The sequence below is a fragment of the Hoplias malabaricus genome, chromosome X1 (genome assembly GCF_029633855.1).
Source record: "Hoplias malabaricus isolate fHopMal1 chromosome X1, fHopMal1.hap1, whole genome shotgun sequence".
NCBI classification, from domain to species: Eukaryota; Metazoa; Chordata; class Actinopteri; order Characiformes; family Erythrinidae; genus Hoplias; species Hoplias malabaricus.
Window position 1 is genome coordinate 6,629,183 of NC_089818.1, and position 19,378 is coordinate 6,648,560.

Sequence of the window (19,378 nt, forward strand, 5' to 3'; positions counted from 1 at the left end):
AGTCTGAGTGGGTGAGTGTGTTGGTGAATGTGTGTGTGTGAGTTGGTGAGTCAGTGGGTGAGTCTGAGTGGGTGAGTGTGTTGGTGAATGTGTGTGTCTGAGTTGGTGAGTCTGAGTGGGTAAGTGTGTTGGTGAATGTGTGTGTGTGAGTTGGTGAGTCAGTGGGTGAGTCTGAGTGGGTAAGTGTGTTGGTGAATGTGTGTGTGTGAGTTGGTGAGTCAGTGGGTGAGTCTGAGTGGGTGAGTGTGTTGGTGAATGTGTGTGTGTGAGTTGGTGAGTCAGTGGGTGAGTCTGAGTGGGTAAGTGTGTTGGTGAATGTGTGTGTGTGAGTTGGTGAGTCAGTGGGTGAGTCTGAGTGGGTAAGTGTGTTGGTGAATGTGTGTGTGTGAGTTGGTGAGTCAGTGGGTGAGTGTGTTGGTGAATGTGTGTGTGTGAGTTGGTGAGTCAGTGGGTGAGTCTGAGTGGGTAAGTGTGTTGGTGAATGTGTGTGTGTGAGTTGGTGAGTCAGTGGGTGAGTCTGAGTGGGTGAGTGTGTTGGTGAATGTGTGTGAGTGAGTTGGTGAGTCAGTGGGTGAGTCTGAGTGGGTGAGTGTGTTGGTGAATGTGTGTGTGTGAGTTGGTGAGTCAGTGGGTGAGTCTGAGTGGGTAAGTGTGTTGGTGAATGTGTGTGTGTGAGTTGGTGAGTCAGTGGGTGAGTCTGAGTGGGTGAGTGTGTTGGTGAATGTGTGTGTGTGAGTTGGTGAGTCAGTGGGTGAGTCTGAGTGGGTGAGTGTGTTGGTGAATGTGTGTGAGTGAGTTGGTGAGTCAGTGGGTGAGTCTGAGTGGGTAAGTGTGTTGGTGAATGTGTGTGTGTGAGTTGGTGAGTCAGTGGGTGAGTCTGAGTGGGTAAGTGTGTTGGTGAATGTGTGTGTGTGAGTTGGTGAGTCAGTGGGTGAGTCTGAGTGGGTAAGTGTGTTGGTGAATGTGTGTGTGTGAGTTGGTGAGTCAGTGGGTGAGTCTGAGTGGGTAAGTGTGTTGGTGAATGTGTGTGTGTGAGTTGGTGAGTCAGTGGGTGAGTCTGAGTGGGTGAGTGTGTTGGTGAATGTGTGTGAGTGAGTTGGTGAGTCAGTGGGTGAGTCTGAGTGGGTGAGTGTGTTGGTGAATGCGTGTGTGTGAGTTGGTGAGTCAGTGGGTGAGTCTGAGTGGGTAAGTGTGTTGGTGAATGTGTGTGTGTGAGTTGGTGAGTCAGTGGGTGAGTCTGAGTGGGTAAGTGTGTTGGTGAATGTGTGTGTGTGAGTTGGTGAGTCAGTGGGTGAGTCTGAGTGGGTGAGTGTGTTGGTGAATGTGTGTGTGTGAGTTGGTGAGTCAGTGGGTGAGTCTGAGTGGGTGAGTGTGTTGGTGAATGTGTGTGTGTGAGTTGGTGAGTCAGTGGGTGAGTCTGAGTGGGTGAGTGTGTTGGTGAATGTGTGTGAGTGAGTTGGTGAGTCAGTGGGTGAGTCTGAGTGGGTGAGTGTGTTGGTGAATGTGTGTGTGTGAGTTGGTGAGTCAGTGGGTGAGTCTGAGTGGGTGAGTGTGTTGGTGAATGTGTGTGTGTGAGTTGGTGAGTCAGTGGGTGAGTCTGAGTGGGTGAGTGTGTTGGTGAATGTGTGTGTCTGAGTTGGTGAGTCTGAGTGGGTAAGTGTGTTGGTGAATGTGTGTGTGTGAGTTGGTGAGTCAGTGGGTGAGTCTGAGTGGGTAAGTGTGTTGGTGAATGTGTGTGTGTGAGTTGGTGAGTCAGTGGGTGAGTCTGAGTGGGTGAGTGTGTTGGTGAATGTGTGTGAGTGAGTTGGTGAGTCAGTGGGTGAGTCTGAGTGGGTAAGTGTGTTGGTGAATGTGTGTGTGTGAGTTGGTGAGTCAGTGGGTGAGTCTGAGTGGGTAAGTGTGTTGGTGAATGTGTGTGTGTGAGTTGGTGAGTCAGTGGGTGAGTCTGAGTGGGTAAGTGTGTTGGTGAATGTGTGTGTGTGAGTTGGTGAGTCAGTGGGTGAGTCTGAGTGGGTAAGTGTGTTGGTGAATGTGTGTGTGTGAGTTGGTGAGTCAGTGGGTGAGTCTGAGTGGGTGAGTGTGTTGGTGAATGTGTGTGAGTGAGTTGGTGAGTCAGTGGGTGAGTCTGAGTGGGTAAGTGTGTTGGTGAATGTGTGTGTGTGAGTTGGTGAGTCAGTGGGTGAGTCTGAGTGGGTAAGTGTGTTGGTGAATGTGTGTGTGTGAGTTGGTGAGTCAGTGGGTGAGTCTGAGTGTGTGAGTGTGTTGGTGAATGTGTGTGTGTGAGTTGGTGAGTCTGAGTGGGTAAGTGTGTTGGTGAATGTGTGTGTGTGAGTTGGTGAGTCAGTGGGTGAGTCTGAGTGTGTGAGTGTGTTGGTGAATGTGTGTGTGTGAGTTGGTGAGTCTGAGTGGGTGAGTGTGTTGGTGAATGTGTGTGTGTGAGTTGGTGAGTCAGAGTGGGTGAGTGTGTTGGTGAATGTGTGTGTGTGAGTTGGTGAGTCAGTGGGTGAGTCTGAGTGTGTGAGTGTGTTGGTGAATGTGTGTGTGTGAGTTGGTGAGTCTGAGTGGGTGAGTGTGTTGGTGAATGTGTGTGTGTGAGTTGGTGAGTCAGAGTGGGTGAGTGTGTTGGTGAATGTGTGTGTGTGAGTTGGTGAGTCTGAGTGGGTGAGTGTGTTGGTGAATGTGTGTGTGTGAGTTGGTGAGTCAGTGGGTGAGTCTGAGTGGGTGAGTGTGTTGGTGAATGTGTGTGAGTGAGTTGGTGAGTCAGTGGGTGAGTCTGAGTGGGTGAGTGTGTTGGTGAATGTGTGTGTGTGAGTTGGTGAGTCAGTGGGTGAGTCTGAGTGGGTAAGTGTGTTGGTGAATGTGTGTGAGTGAGTAAGAGGGTGAGTCTGAGTTGGTGAGTGTGAGTGTGTGTGTTGTTGAGTGAGTTGACGAGTGACTGAGTTGGTGTGGGTGAGTGTGTGTGAGTGAGTGACTGGGTGGGTAAGTGTATGGACGATTGATTGAATATAAAGCTGTTGAGTTGAACTATGATTCCAGTGCTGCCTCCTGTTGGATGAAGCTGGACGTCCCTGATGTTAGCTGTGCAAGCAGAGCCCCCCTCCAATCCAGTAGGGACCCCTGGAGTGTGCTTGTTTATTAACATTGTTTTTTTGATGTAAGATTTGTGATGTTTAGATGACAGATGTTTAAAGCGAGGCCTCACAGTAGATGTGTGTCTGCAGTGAGGAGTGGCGTCTGTGGAAGGCAGACGACTGCCAGGTTTGGGTTTGTGTTTGGGCGTCTTTGTTTGTGAGCTTCCAGATGTGTGGACTCTGGGCTACTGTGGTCATTGGGGTGCCAGTCACAGCTTGGTGCAGCTAAACGACAGAGAAAGGGACTCTGCACAGATCAATGAGCACAGCTGCGATAAGAAAGGGAACATCAGCAGTGGAGATGTGTGCATCTTCCGCACTAAGTCCACACACATCTGTTTATTTTTCCTCTCTCCATATTTGAAAATATCCTCATTCAGACGTATACGCAATTGACTGCATTATCACGCCAGTCCAGTAGGGGGCCATAGTAGGCGCAGCAGGTAGTGTCGCAGTCACACAGCTTCAGGGGCCTGGAGGTTGTGAGGAGTGTGGTGTGTTCTCCCTGTGTCTGTGGGGGTTTCCTCTGGGTGACTGTCTGTGAGGAGTGTGGTGTGTTCACCCTGTGTCTGCGTGGGTTTCCTCCTGGTGACTGTCTGTGAGGAGTGTGGTGTGTTCTCTCTGTGTCTGTGTGGGTTTCCTCCGGGTGACTGTCTGTGAGGAGTGTGGTGTGTTCTCTCTGTGTCTGTGTGGGTTTCCTCCGGGTGACTGTCTGTGAGGAGTGTGGTGTGTTCTCCCTGTGTCTGCGGGGGTTTCCTCCGGGTGACTGTCTGTGAGGAGTTTGGTGTGTTCTCCCTGTGTCTGTGTGGGTTTCCTCCGGGTGACTGTCTGTGAGGAGTGTGGTGTGTTCTCCCTGTGTCTGCGGGGGTTTCCTCTGGGTGACTGTCTGTGAGGAGTTTGGTGTGTTCTCCCTGTGTCTGTGTGGGTTTCCTCCAGGTGCTCCGGTTTCCTCCCACAGTCCAAAAACACACATTGGTAGGTGGATTGGTGACTCAAAAGTTTCCGTAGGTGTGAGTGTGTGAGTGAATGTGCGAGTGTGTGTTGCCCTGTGAAGGACTGGTGCCCCCTCCAGGGTGTATTCCCGCCTTGTGCCCAATGATTCCAGGTAGGCTCTGGACCCAGCACGACCCTGAGTTGGATAGCGGTTACAGATTATGAATAAATGAATGAATGCATGAACAGGCTGTGTGACATCAGCATACACAATAAGTTCTGTTTTGACATCCATTTTCAGAGAGATACAGTGCTGTTTTTGTTTGGACGGGAGCATGAAACACAGACAAAACCTTTAGTTTTTAAAATATATATTGATCCGTGTGGACAGGGGTCTGAGGAAAATCTAAACATAGCACAAAAAGTAAGGATATTTGTGTTTGGTAGATTACTTCTTCATTGTAGCAATGCTTCATGGCAAAAAATCTTACATCGTCGGAGCCTGTTAATTTCCCTTTTAAATGGTGCCACATTTGTAAGGAACATGCATTTGTGGGAGGAGCAGTAGAGCTGAGTATGTGGGTTGTGCCCATGAAAAATTGGTGGTTGTGTGGGTCACTCTGGCACTAACAGCACGCCCAAGCTGATCCCACAAGTGTTCAATGGAGTTGAGGTCAGGAGCTGGCAGGCCATTCCATCCTCTCCACTCCAACATTGTGGAGGTAGTCTCTGATAGACCTCACTCTGTGGAGGCGAGCATTGTCATATTGGAGGATAGAGTTCGGTCCCAGACTGTGGAGATATGGGATTGCCACTAGTTGCAGAATTACATCTCGATATCTCTCTGAATTGAGAAGCCTCCAATTGATCCGTACTGATCCGTACAAGCCTCATTTTTCCAGTGAGAGATGCCGCCCCACACCATCACACAGAATAAGCTATTTAGGATTGGCAGAGAGGATTTGGCTAATTTTTCATTGGTGCAACCCACATACTCAGCTCTACTGCTCCTCCCACAAATGCATGTTCCTTACAAATGTGGCACCATTTAAAGGGAAAATAAACAGGGTTTCCAACAGATGTAGTGCCAAGAAGCACTGTTACAACAAAGAAATCATCTACCAAACACAAGCTTCCTTACTTTTTTGTGGTATGTTTACATCTTTGATAGAGTTAAACAATCATGTCAGTTCAGCTTCATCATCACTGAGCGCGAATGCTTCATGATCTACAGGAGAATCTGTCTGTAGAACATTTTTACTCCCACCTGAGGAGCAGTATGGATCAATCTAGAACCACATGTCTCAGTCTGTGTCTCACTCTCAGTCTCAGTCTTCGTGCCCACGTCTGTTGCTCATGTACAGAAGTCAGTGGTCAGGCCTCACAAAGACTGAAATACGAAAAAAATAATAAAAATAGTTTTACAAGTGTGTGGGAGTGTGTTTACAGATGTGTCTTTCCAGAACACAGACATGGCAGCTCGTTAAAATAACAGCTGGACAGATGTTGAGGGAAAAACCAGCAGAGACAAAAAGGGAGACTACAGATAGAGAGAGAGAGAGAGAGAGAGAGAGAGAGAGAGAGGAGGATAGCAGACACTTCTGTAGTGGTTCCACGTGTTGGGGGTGTTTCTATGTAAATGAGGCTCTGTGTGTGTGTGTGTGTGTGTGTGTGTGTGTGTGTGTGTCTGTGCGAGGGACTGAAAGCTGGGCTCTGGGTCGTGTTTTCCTGCCTGTGTGGCCCCCTCCGCTTCCTCCTCCTTGCTCTGGATGGTAACGTCTCTGTTTGCCGCTTTCCTCTGAAACAGTGCAGATGGCAGCGAACTCTGAAGTGAGCAGCGACTGCGAGGTATGTTTGTCTTCTGCACACTCGGCCAGGTGAGGGACATGGTTTCTGCTGTGAGTGAACAGGTGGACTGTGTCACTAAAGGAGAGGCCCGTTGCTGATAGAGTGGGAAGTTTTCGACCTGATGTTTCAGCTCCAGAGTTTTAATCAATGCCTTGTTGACCGTCTCTGATTTTATTAGAAAACTATAAACACAGAGCCACCAGTGCTCTCTCAGCTCCACTGTCCACTCCGGTCACTCTGGAGTTCTACAGTTACAGACTGTAATCCATCTGTTTATGTGTATACATTCTTACCCCCTCTTCACCCTGTTCTTTAATGATTAGGACCCCCACGGAACAGGTATGATTTGCAGTGAGTGGCCACAGGGTTTAAAAACTCCTGCAGCTCTGCTGTGTCTGATCCACTCACATCTACTAGGTGTCCTGCAGAAACACAAGTCTGATGTGATATTTATTTTCACATAAAAGTTTTTTTGTGTGATATAAGTTTGCGGTTTTGTTGGTCACTTTTTTCTAGCTGAGTATGAAAAGAAAGCAGTAAGTGTTTCCACACCTGAGATTCTGTGTGAGAGGCTCCCTGTGTTTTTAACTCACTCTCTCTCTCTTACACACACACACACACACACAAACACACACACAAACGCACTCCCTGCCTTTATTGGTCAGTCTAACAAAGAGCCCCGCTGTGTCCTCTTGAACAAGCACTCCATTCACTACTCTTCACACGCAGAGGCTGCTGGCACAGTGAGCGTCGCGCCCCACACTTGCGCAGACTTGCGCTGCTTCACACTGCTGTTGCATCTGGCCCATACACACACATACATGCATCCACAGCATCCACACACACACACACCAGCTAAACAACACATACAACACCATCCAAACATTTGTTGATATCTCTTTTAATGATTTCTACTACTTTAATGTTAACACAATGCTGACGCAGACATTCAGCTTCACACTGGTAGTAAGGTTTTGCCAATAAAATGGGATGCTCTGGAGCAGCTGCACATGAGCCTAACCTCACCATGCCAAATGCAGAGACACCTGGCATTGTACTGTGAAGCAGTGGAATCCAGTACCTTTGGGATGTGTTGCAGTGGATCTAGAACGAATCATCCAACATCAGCACCAGACCAAAAGACCATCCCACACTGTGGCCATGGCTGTATTGTGGTTTTAGACCTTTCTGATTATCTTCAGACATCTGATTCTGTCAGAGAGTTTGCTGAGTTTCATCCACTACAGATTCCCTACTGGGCTCTACGTCTGCTTTTTGACCAGGTAAATTTGGTCCTGATCCCTGGAACTGGGTTCTTTTTTTAGTCCTTGCTCTCTTCGGGTTCAAACGAGCCAAGCAGCGACTAAACCATGACCAGCGCGCTGATTGGCCAGAGAGAGTTGTCACTCTATGCCACGCAGTGCAGACATCCAGCACAAACTTGCCTTCTGTAAAATCTCCAAGCTACACCAGAGAACACAATTGTTTTTATCTGCCTCACCATGGCAGCTCGAAAAATTACACTGTGGTCTTTTGAGGAAGTTCAAACACTTCTTGTTTCGGTGCCGACGAACACATCCAGTGAGAGGGAAAAAACAAACTCTACTGATCTGTAACAGATGACGAAGCTGTATTCAGTCAAAAAGAACAACATGCGAATACACAATGAGTAAAAACCGCTTAACGTTACCGCCGCCGTCGTTGTGGTTTCCAAAGCCCACTGGTCCCATTAGAGATGGGGTTTTAACAACGGATACATTTCGGAGGGAAGCTGTGGGAGTTTAAAATCAACCAGGGACCAAGCAGAGTAGGGACTGAACAGTGGAAATGTGGCATATACCTAACAGTCTACATGGATGTGGCTCTGTTACTGATCATCAGCACAGCTGGGGTTATTCTCCTACGACCGAATCACAGTCGCACTGAAATTCCCCCTCCAGAGGAATATTCCTTAATTATCCTACACTAGGCTTTCTTTCTGGAACTTTCCTGACAGGACTTTTCTGACAGGTAATGGTTTTTAGCATTAAAAAAATCAACTGTGAGAACACACTGCTCGGGAAGCAGGAGTGCTGTAAAAACACCCTGATTCCGCTCTCTGTGTCGAAGGGCGCTTTCACCATCTCCTCTCACCCCAGTGTTTCAGCTGGAGATGAACAGGGTTCCCACGACCAAGCAGAAGTAGCAAACATGGTGAGATGTTCTGGAGAAGTTAACTTTGAGGACCTCTCACTGGTCAGGCCACCACACGCCATCCAAGCTTGGAATAAATGAAGGCTATTGTTATCATAAGCTTGGTTGTATGTTTACAGTGGTCAGTTGAGTTGTGCGTGGACTGAAAGGAACTGCAAACATGTCCCACATCCCACACGGCTGCTTCCCAGCCTCTCGGTTCCCTCAGCGTTGATTTCAGCTGCACAATGGGGCCTTTGAGACGGTAAATCAGCCAAAAACAAACCCCTTGTGGGTGGAAGTTGTTGTAATAAGCTTGAAACAATGCTTTGCTGCGTTGGTTTGCTTGATGGTTTGTTTTAATGGTGCATGACGGTGAATTCCTGAACTGTGTAGCTCACCCACTCTCTTGTGTTGTGGTTAAATTATTTTGTGTGTTCATATCTAGCGATAAAGCATGACAGTGCTGGGGAAACCATTTCACAACAGCAGCACTGCTCTAGAGAAGTGGTCACCAACCAGTCGATCACGATGGACAGGTCGATCTCCAAGACCATGCAAGTCAATCATTACAAATCATAGCTGCTTCAGTTATGGCATTTAAGTTACTATAATTGCGCCATTTTGTACCCGCAGTGGTTCGCAAGCTACTTAAGCAGGGACATATAAAGCTGAGGTCACACAGGGTTTGTGTCTGTGGACACTGACCAATTGTGGTGCTGCTCTGTCTCTGCCCGCTCTGACCCGACACGGCAGGAGCGCTGACGGTTTCTGTTTCATAACATGAGATATTACACAAATATTTAATTCATTCATTCATAGTCTGAAACTGTTAATCCAGTTCAGGGTTGCGGTGGGTCCGGAGCCCACCCGGAATCACTCGGCGCAAAAAATATTTCATGTGAATTACAAATTACAACATAGAGCGTGTCACACTGTACTCTGGTGTATTGTCTAGTTGCGCTACTCTGTGGAAATGTGTTTCCATAGTGTCTTTTCTGTCTTTTAACCCAAAAAGGTTCTGGACCTTTCTGGTCTTGAAAACAAATCTTCTGCTCAGCTTCCTCTTGCACTTAATGTAGATGACCATACTGTCACTGACAAGGTACCGATAGTTAACATTTTTAATTCAAATTTGATAAAATCCAGGTTTATTTTTGAGTCTACAAAACCTCCTTGTTTGTCTAACACTCCACCATTAGTTTCATCATGATATAGTCACATTTATAGGGGACCGCAATTCGTGACATAGTCGCAAATTTTCTACATTTTATGTGACAATATCACAATCATAAGTGAATGGGTAATTACCAAACAAACACTTATATCCGTGCCCCGTGTTATACGACAGTAACACGACAACTCCTCCTCATTATGATGTCATTACCATCCGTTAATACCACAGTCTTATTTTTATTTACGGGAAATATAACCTTACTAATTCATTACTTGCTAAAATATCAAAGCAAATAAAGGCTAGGGAAATGTCCTTTTCAGTGTTAACCTTTTGAAAATTAGTCAAAATAACGTTAAGTGAAAGAAATGTTCTCGTTAGAGTTAAAGCTAAAGTAGGGCACCAATAATAAGCATCGCTTAGGAGAAATATTATAATAAAATACTTTGTCTTTGTTGGAAGAACCTATGATCTGTAATTCGCATTATGCCTTTTTCTATGTTATATCAGTAAAGACTGTAATGAGGAAGAGTTTCCTCTCACTGTCACATAGTGTTTCTATGGTAATTACCCATTCACTTATGATTGTGATATTGTCGCATAAAATGTGAAAAATATGTGACTATGTCACGAATTACAGTCCCCTATATATGTGACTATATCAGAGTGAGTGTGAGATTGGGTTGTATTATTGCAGAATGTTTGGGTCAGTGAGGTTTTGGATGAGTTATTAAAGTTGGACACAAAAAACTAGCTGGACCAGATGAGTCGGTCCCTTTTTTGTTTTAGACTGGCAGCTTCAATAGTTGCTGCTCAAGTTGCCTGATCTCTATATCGCTTTATAAATAAACAATTGATTAACTACCTTGATGCCCATAACATTCTAGCTGATGTTCAGTCTGGTTTTAGACAAGGTTATGGATGTGTCACTGCCACCCCTAAAATCCTTAATGATACCATTTCTGCTTTGGATGCCAAACAATATTGTGCAGCAATTTTTATTGATTTAGCTAAAGCTTTTGACACTGTTAATCACACGATTGTAATTGATAGACTGGGCAGCATTGGAGTTTCAGATAATTCTCTAGCATGGTTTTCAAACTACCTCTCAGACAGGGTTCAGCGTGTGAAGACGGGAGCAAATCCTTTCAGATACTCTCTCAGTTAAGAAAGGTTTTCCTCAGGGCTCAATTTTAGGCCCAACATTATTTTCCATTTACATAAATGACATTGTTTTCTCTGCTCTGGACTCATCCATTCACCTTTATGCTGATGATACAGTTTTTATGCTGTTGTAATTAATTCACTCCAAGATTTTCTCAGAGTTCAGCAAGCTTTCGCCACCTTGAATCTTCTGATAAAAACCACCAAGACTAAGGTTATGTGGTTTGGCAAGAAGGGTTTTGTACTTCAGATAGATCAAACTATTCTCACTTTTGATGGCATTAATAGGTTACAGAATATAAATATTTAGATATTTAGGTTATAGACAATACTTTGTCTTTCTCAGTTCATATTAGTGACTACAGTCTAAGTCTAAAATTGTTTTTTTTTATACAGAATGCCTGCCTCCTTAAATCGCTCAGCTAAATTAATCTTAGTTCAAATGGCTATCCTTCCTATGCTAGATTATGGTGATGTAATATACAGATTAGCCAATAAAAGCATCCTGCAAAAACTGGATATACTTTATCATTCTGCCATTCGTTTCACTACAAATGCTCCCTTTAAAACTCAAAACACTTCTCATTACTCGTCAGTAAACTGGCCGTCAACCGTTGTTGGCTTTTCTTGTTGTTGCTTTTCTGTTGATTTTGTTGTATATAGATTTGTTATGTGTCTCAAAAGGCTTTGCATTTTGCCAGGCTGCCATTGTAAATAAGAAGTTGTTCTTAATGACTTGGCTGGTGAAATAAAAGTTAAATAAAATAAAATGTACTTTTATTAGTACAGCCGCTTAAATAAAAGGTAGGATATTTGGGTAGGCTACAAGAAGTATATCAGAAAATGCTCCCAATAGAAGTATAAGCAAGAGGTATGCACAGCCTAAATCCCCTTATGAAGGCAAAGATAAGGTGATTTAAGGTCATTTCAGTGAATACGTTGATTATACATGTGTAATTTTGTTAAGCTGCTGTAGGATAGTTATCAATAGCTAGTACAATATGTCAGAACACCTGTTTAGCTCTTACAGACCGCCTCAGGCACTAAGTTCCACCGCAGCCAACACTCAGCTGTACATTAATGAAGTAAGTAAGCAGTTTAATTTTATGTTACTGGAGGCGATGTTTTTTAAGCTTAGTTTTGTAAGTAGCCTAAGCCTGGCATTTATACTGGTAGATCTTTCATTTCTTCAGATTTCAAAAGGAGATCTTGTACGTAAAAAGGTTGGAGTGTATTTACACTTTTTGTCTTGTTTTCTATGAGCTGCAGTCGTATGTTTGCTTTTAAGGGTGTTTTTTTACACCTGCACTTTGTAGTCTGTACACCTTTGGTGCTATTCGTTTGTGCAGGTATGAACACAGTTATTGCACTGACCAAAGCAACCGCACCAAAACCCATGAAAGGAGGTGGTCTCAGTCCAGTCCCAAACGAACTCTGGAGCAGTTCGATTGTGCTGAGAATGTGATCCATCCTCGATCCAACCCAAATATCAGGTGAACTCTGTAGCAAGGTGTGCTTTACATTATGGGATGGTATATTGCCCATATAATTGTCAGTGCTATAAACAAGTGAAATTGTTTGTGCCGTTGCTCCATATTAAATTTCACAGAAACATGAATGACTACACAACACTGCCACCCCATACAGGTCCAACCAGTAAGCGATGAGAGTGTTCTCACGTGGTTTGTAGTGACGCATTTTGTTGCGCTTTGATTTATCACTGTGTCAAAAAACAAACTAAACTTAGGGGAAAACGCTCCAAGTGTACAATCTCGTGATTTGAACTGGACCAGAACAAACAAACTGTAGGTGAAAACACCCTCAATCTGGTTTAAAGTAGCTGCTGGAATCCACTGAAAAAAAATGCATACATTGTGCTGTACAGACTTAACTTTTCACAAACATCACTGGACTCCCTGAATTTTGAGGTCATTAAAGGGTCAGAATTTAAATTCCCAACTGGTGTGGTAGTTAAGAGGCCTGGGCAGACTGAGTAGTTGTTGTTGTTGTGTATGAGTGCTGACTCCTCTCAGTGCAAAACTCATTTACCTTAAAGACAACATAGAGGATTCTGGACATCTGTTCTCACAGCAAAACAAACTTCAACTTATTTACATTACTTTTGAAGCTCTGCATCTATGAAGGTGAAATGTTGTTTTTGAGTAAGAAGTTACTGTGTTTTGATTTAGCTGAAATTTAATTTGTCGATTTTTTTCACTGTTTGAACTACCACAGAAGGTCATTTGTAACTCGAGCTGTTTAGTTTTGTAGCACATTCAGTCTGTGTTTACTTGCATGGCACGTTAGCTGCCAGAGCTCTACCTTAAGTAATGTATCTAAATAAGTACTGTAACAAAAGTAAGTCAGTGTTACCCATCTATGGAGCAGGAATAGAGCAACATCCTCATCTCTTTTCATGATTTTCAACATTCAGAGTCTCTCCACCATCCAAACGTTTCCACATGACTCCAAATAGCTCAACCAGTAATGTATAGAGAAAAAGCATGGTTAAAAAATAGCATAGTTTGTTTCCCATTTACAGAGCCAGGGCTGCATACAAACACTGGAGCTTTTTCTATCACTTTTTCTATAAAAGGTATTTTGAATTAAAACATCACCTTTTAAATGGATTTGCCAGATTATTTACTAAAATTGACACGTTTCAGAATATTTTAAAAGACTGTTATTGAAATACTGCAGTTAAAATGTCATGTTTGTCTTGAATGTGGTGGGTTTGCTCTTGGGGTGTAATAATGCTAAGATGCAACTTCATTCATTAGGACATGTTTTGTTTAACCAAGGTGTGAGAGACCAGTGATTCCCGGCAGCGTATTCTTATTGTAAAGAAACCTAAGCCCTGGAATTCCTACTACAGGCAGGATGTGAGAATTCAGTGGTGTCATGAAGAAATTCCTGTGAGGTCTTGGAGGCCATTTACTCCTTTTCCTGAAATCTGTTAGATGTGTATCGCAGATTTTTACCCCAAGCTTATTATTTTGTTATTGGCCTCAGCACTTATTTAGCAACTGCTGTATGGAGCAAGTGCTGTGAACACTCATGTGTAGGTTTTACAACCATTAAGAGTGTGAGGTGATAAAGAGATACAGCGTGTTTCACCAGTTTATGGAAAATGACATGGTTAAGATGTAAACATGTTGTGAAATGCTTTTAGAGAAAAAAACGTCAGAACGGCTCACAGTGGCAGTGATGGTAACCAGATGTCAAACCACTTTAAATTACTTTTATTACACCTCCACAACATTCAAATGTATAAGATTTTCCATTTAAATGTGGTTGTAGGCACATCTTTTCGAACTCTGCACACTCAGTGTGTGATGTCGGGAGATTTTCCACGATGTGGCATGAGGCTGAATCTCACAGGAGGCTGGTTAAGGAATTAATTACAGTAAAGATGCAGTCCAGCTGATGCTGCTTCGGCTCTCTGCTCTAATGCTGAACTCATTACAAATGCTTTTTACAGAGTTTGACCACCAATGAAATGAGGACATAATAGTGGAATACCCGCTGCACTCAGAGGGCTGGGTAGAGCTGCAGTAATCAATGAGATGAGCAGAGTCGGTCAGATGCTTACGGCATCAGTATGTTTAAGTCCACGCAAGCATCGCTGAAAATTCCCTGACCAAGCGTCCATCAAAAGCTTTTTAAATGTAATTAGAGCTGAACACACATTCTCAGCAAGAAGTGTTGTATTTGGTAATGAAAAAAAGTGCTGGTTTGACCAGTTAAGAAGCATTCCAGAGAAATGGACTGGTCTTTAGTGATGCAGGTTTTGCACAAAACACCTAATAAACATAAAGTAAAAAATTTAAAAGTACAGTAATGTACAAATAATGAAGAAAAGCCTTGTCCTGTTGTTTTGTTTTAATCCAAGGTGAATTTGCAAAGATAAAATTATCGGTTTTTAATATTGGTATCGGCTACACCAGGGATCGGCAACCCACGGCTGCATGTGGCTCTTTGATCCCTCTGATGCGGCTCAGCTTGTAACATCTAAAATATTTTAATATTTAATATTTAAAATATTTTTGTCGCTCTTTATACACGTCACAACTTCCAACGTGCGACACCCGCCAGTGTGCGGTTTCTTGAACTTTCTGACCACTGGCGCCAGTAAAATAATGACGACACGCAGAGAGAGGACAGCATTGTTTGCTGCCAGTGGATAATTTAAGTTCAGCGTTTGTTTTCCATTACTACAAGGACTCAAATAGATAGAGAGTATTTTACTTAACCTTCAACCCGACGTCTTTGTTGTTTTGTTGCATGCAGAAATGTTATTTAATTTTCTCTGCAGTCGTTCATTAATTTCATAAATGTAACACAGTATAGTTTGTTTATACAGAGCACAAAGGCAAAAAAAACTCTCTTAAGCGCAGTGTTATTTCATTTAGAATTTCAAAAGGGTTTTGTGGCTCCCAGTGTTTTCTTTACTGTGTGAAACGGGTCCAAACGGCTCTTTGAGTGGTAAAGGTTGCTGACCCCTGGGCTACACCAAGGTGCTAATTATTGGTTATTGTATCAGCCCCAAAGTTTCAATATCGGTGCATCCCTAATTGTTTTCTATCAATATGGAGTGCAGGGAGCTTGTATAGTAACTCAGGAAATGGAAAACTTGCCGGATTTGGCCTGGAATTCTGTCCCCTGCATTCAGTGGCTGTGGACGCTGGTTCTGATTGGATCCCTCGGGCACGATGGCAGCTCAATGAGGCTGAAGGACACTGCGACCCAGTCAGAGATTGTATAAAAGGCTGAATGAGTTTGGAAGAGCGAGGGAATGTGGAGCTGGGTCCGTAGAGGCAGGAAATTCCATCGGTTTAATTTTGCCAGAGGTTCCACAGGTGAGTTGCTATTGGGAGAGGGTATGTGAAGTTGCAGATTGGCAGAAGGTGTCTGTAGACCTTCCTCTCTCCCTCTTTCTTGTCTTGTGAGATTACTGGATGTGATGCAGACTTTATTCACCTTGAGAAAGCTGAGAGGAACCCACTATCCATGTTTATCAAGGATTAAAAAGCATGGTTCTATTTCTAGCTGAGCGGCGAAGTAGGCTGGATGCCATTTTGGACGTTGTCACAGGGGACACACAGCGTGCAGTAGTGTATTTCCACCTCACTTTGTTTTAAAGAGATTTTATAAAGGTCTGTGATCACACTATTGGCTGTTGTGCTAAAATAGGCCACGGCAGCACTTTGGTAAACAGATTAGACATTGATTCTGTGGAGCTGAAAACAGGTCAGTGCCCCCTGTGAGGACTGATAATTTCCTGCCTCCTTTCAGCCCTGAAACTGTTATTAAAATCAAGAACACGCTGTCTACTTAGGTTTTAGATTTAGTTTCTGGTTTTGTACGTCTGTGGTGTTGAAAGTATGGCGTTTTGTGATCTTTAATGGATAATTACGTTAGTCGAATCTCTGAGCTGCAGGTTTAACCCTTGCCTGCATTTTCAACAGTGTCTTAACAGTTTGAAGATCTTAACAGATTTTAACCAATCAGAAGCAGCCAGACACTGCTCTGTGGACATGACCACAACCACAACTGACGGACCGTCTGGCGCCCTGTAGTGAATGTACTTGTCTTCACAGTTTCTATGTAATATTGATAAGGGTTAAATCGCGGTTAACCATTGTTTTTAAGTACCACCACTGTCCATTTAATAGTGTCACAGATTTTTCACTAACAGTAATGTCCTGTGTATCTAGCAGTGTCATACGACGTTTTATTGACCCTGTCTAATAAAGTACACATGAGTTTTTCTCAGAGCCTGAAAGTGTTAAGCGTAGATCTACACCAATGTCCTCTTTCTTATGTGCATTTCGACAAGACAACTCCTTCAGTCTGACCCTCGGGCTCAAATGGCAGAGCTTTGTTTTTTTATAAAAACATTGTTTTATACCAACAGCAAATAAAATGATCTTTTAGACATTGAAGATATATCTGCTGTGTCCAGATCCACTCTGAATATCTTGGGCTTCCAAGTGAAATTGAAGACGACCGCTTGCACTCAGGCAGACGGCTTCCTCTATTGCGTTCTCTGGCATCCTCTACTCATTGTAATTTCCAGTTGTCAGTGATCCAGACCTGACTTTTTCTGCTCCACGCAGCTGATTTAATCATTTCACGTATTTGTTTTTTCTCCTCTTCCCATGCCACGATGTAACGGGGCCTCTGTCACACTCTCTCTACCTTGCCCTGGCTTCACACTTGCCTCGTTCAATGGAACCACCCTCATCCTCCTCTTCCTTCCCAACCCTCTGCCTTCAACGTGTGTCCCTTTGTGGTCGGAGAAGGCAGATTGTACAGTAGCTCCAGTAGCAATGGAGGACAGTGACCATGAGGCAGACTGTCAATCTGATGACCAGGACTCCTTTCCAGTGTCTCCTGAACCCAGGGAGGTTGAGGCTGATCAGGTACCACTCACACTTTCATAACTCTTGGTGTGGACAGCATCCACACACCTGCTCTGTCTGACCACGTACTTCACTCTTCTGGGGAAAAGCAGAACGCAAATGTTAACAATTCAAACCACCGTCTACCGGGAGCTTTGCTGATACCGGGAGCTTTTCTGCTCGGATAACTAGCTTTTTAATCTAATTTTCACAGGTGTCTAAAACTGCACAGTGCTGTATATTGGAGCATTTTCACAAAACACAAACACAAACGATTCACAGCCAGCAAAAGCCCTACTCAGTTCCTCTCTGTGGTTTTATTTGCTCTTGTCACTCTGAGATTACTCACCCTGGATTTCTGACTCCAGATGCTTTGTGACTCCAGCTGGAAAAACACTTGGAATTAAACTGAATTTGAAAGGAGCTGAACTGCAGAAGTCTGATTTAAAAACCCCTCTTTAGGTCCAGTTCTGTCTCAGAGCTCGGCCCAGTCAGCTGCGTGTCTGTGCCACGTGTGCACTTTCAATCGACACCTGCTAATGTTTTTTCATCCAGGGAAGCATCTGCGAATGCTGAGTGCGTGGTGTGGACAGACTCATGTCTGGACGCACTTAAAGAGCAATACATCACTTTGATATCGCCAAGCCATCCTCCATCGACGCTTCCTTTAACCCGTGCACTGTTCTTTATGTTTGTCCTGCACTGGGGTGGGCGATATGTAAAAGCATTTATCACAATAATAAAGCTATAAATAATAACAGCCTAAAATATGATTTAGTAATTAAATGTTTTTGCCTAAAATGTACAGGCGCTCATCAAAATATGATGGATCAATTTACAAATGTATGATTGGAATCTGATAATAAACATTAATTCAAATTCAGTACAAACAACTTTCAGAATTTTGACATTTTAATATACGTTGAATCTCTGCAGCAGCGCCCTCTGTCTGTCACATCATATAAAACTACTTAGTGATACATTCACCTTACGACGGGTTTAAAGGAATGTATCTCCATCATAAATCAAAGAGCCTCTGTAATTGTGTAAAAGTTGGACTGTTTTCCTAAATAGAAGTAAATTACAACATTTGTACACCCATTTACACTAATTTCAATATACACTATATGTGCGTACACGCATTTAAGCCCTTGGAGGCTACCCCTACATGTTACCACTGGGGCGGCACGGTGGCACAAAATGTAGTGTCGCAGTCACACAGCTCCAGGGACCTGTAGATTTTTTGGGTTCAAGTCCCGCTCCAGGTGACTGTCTGTGAGGAGTGTGGTGTGTTCTCTCTGTGTCTGCGTGGGTCTCCTTCGGGTGACTGTCTGTGAGGAGTGTGGTGTGTTCTCCCTGTGTCTGCGTGGGTTTCCTCCGGGTGACTGTCTGTGAGGAGTGTGGTGTGTTCTCCCTTTGTCTGCGTGGGTCTCCTCCGGGTGTCTGTCTGTGAGGAATGTGGTGTGTTCTCTCTGTGTCTGTGTGGGTTTCCTCCGGGTGACTGTCTGTGAGGAGTGTGGTGTGTTCTCCCTGTGTCTGCGTGGGTTTCCTCCGGGTGACTGTCTGTGAGGAGTGTGATGTGTTCTCCCTGATTCTGTGTGGGTTTCCTCCGGGTGACTGTCTGTGAAGAGTGTGGTGTGTTCTCCCTTTGTCTGCGTGGGTTTCCTCCAGGTGACTGTCTGTGAGGAGTGTGGTGTGTTTTCTCTGTGGCTGCGTGGGTTTCCTCCAGGTGACTGTCTGTGAGGAGTGTGGTGTGTTTTCTCTGTGTCTGCGTGGGTTTCCTCCGGGTGACTGTCTGTGAGGAGTGTCGTGTGTTCACCCTGGGTTTCCTCCAGGTTTACTCTCATGGTCCAAAAACACACGTTGGTAGGTGGATTGGCAATTTAAAAGTGTCCATAGGTGTGAGTGTGTGAGTGAATGTGTGTGTGTGTGTGTGTGTGTTTTGCCCTGTGAAGGACTGGCGCCCCCTTCAGGGTGTGTGCGGGTCCTGCCTTGCGCCCAATGATTCCAGGTAGGCTCTGGACCCACCGTGACCCTGAACTAGATAAGCGGTTACAGACAATGAATGAATGAATGAATGTTACCCCTGTTTTCAGACTGTGGGCGTTTGCAGCTGTCAGCAATGCCCAGTCTGTGTTGGGTTCTGTAGGCTAAATTCCACATAAATCTCCACTGTCCAGCATAAGGCCGGCGTCCCTAAACTAACACAAACTAAGAAATCAACAGTTGTTCATGTCTTATCAACTATTCTGTATAATTATTTGGAACCCTCTGACCCACACATGCTTCTACACCAGCAAATCCAGTGTGATATTTGTAGACTTTTCTTTCTCTTTGTGTATGATCTGTAAACAAAGTGTTTCTCTCTTTCTCTCTTTCTGTAATCCTTCTTTTTCCATTGCCACTCTCCCTCGCTCTGTGTCATTCCCCCGTCCTACCTGATCCTAAACCCCAAACCTGGTCCTAACCCACTCAGACCTCCAGCCACTCTAAGGAAGACTCTGAGGACTCTGAGCTGGAGAACATAATGAGGCATCAGCCCCCAAGAGAGG

At 44.2% G+C, this 19,378-nt stretch overlaps 1 protein-coding gene across 4 annotated transcripts in view; it reads left to right on the forward strand.

Annotated features, from left to right (window-relative positions):
- septin4b (septin 4b) overlaps positions 1–19,378 on the forward strand; it is a 41,752-nt gene that overhangs the window by 10,105 nt on the left and 12,269 nt on the right. Inside the window, exon 1 of one of the 4 annotated variants that reach the window (XM_066651902.1) lies at positions 5,805–5,912. The exons of 1 other annotated variant lie outside the window; for it this stretch is intronic. In XM_066651902.1, coding sequence (XP_066507999.1) covers positions 5,877–5,912 — 36 coding nt within the window. In that variant the 5' untranslated portion in view covers positions 5,805–5,876. Of the gene's footprint in view, positions 1–5,804; positions 5,913–19,378 lie in introns of those variants that run through there. 2 more of the 4 variants (XM_066651903.1, XM_066651900.1) reach the window with 2 other exon arrangements.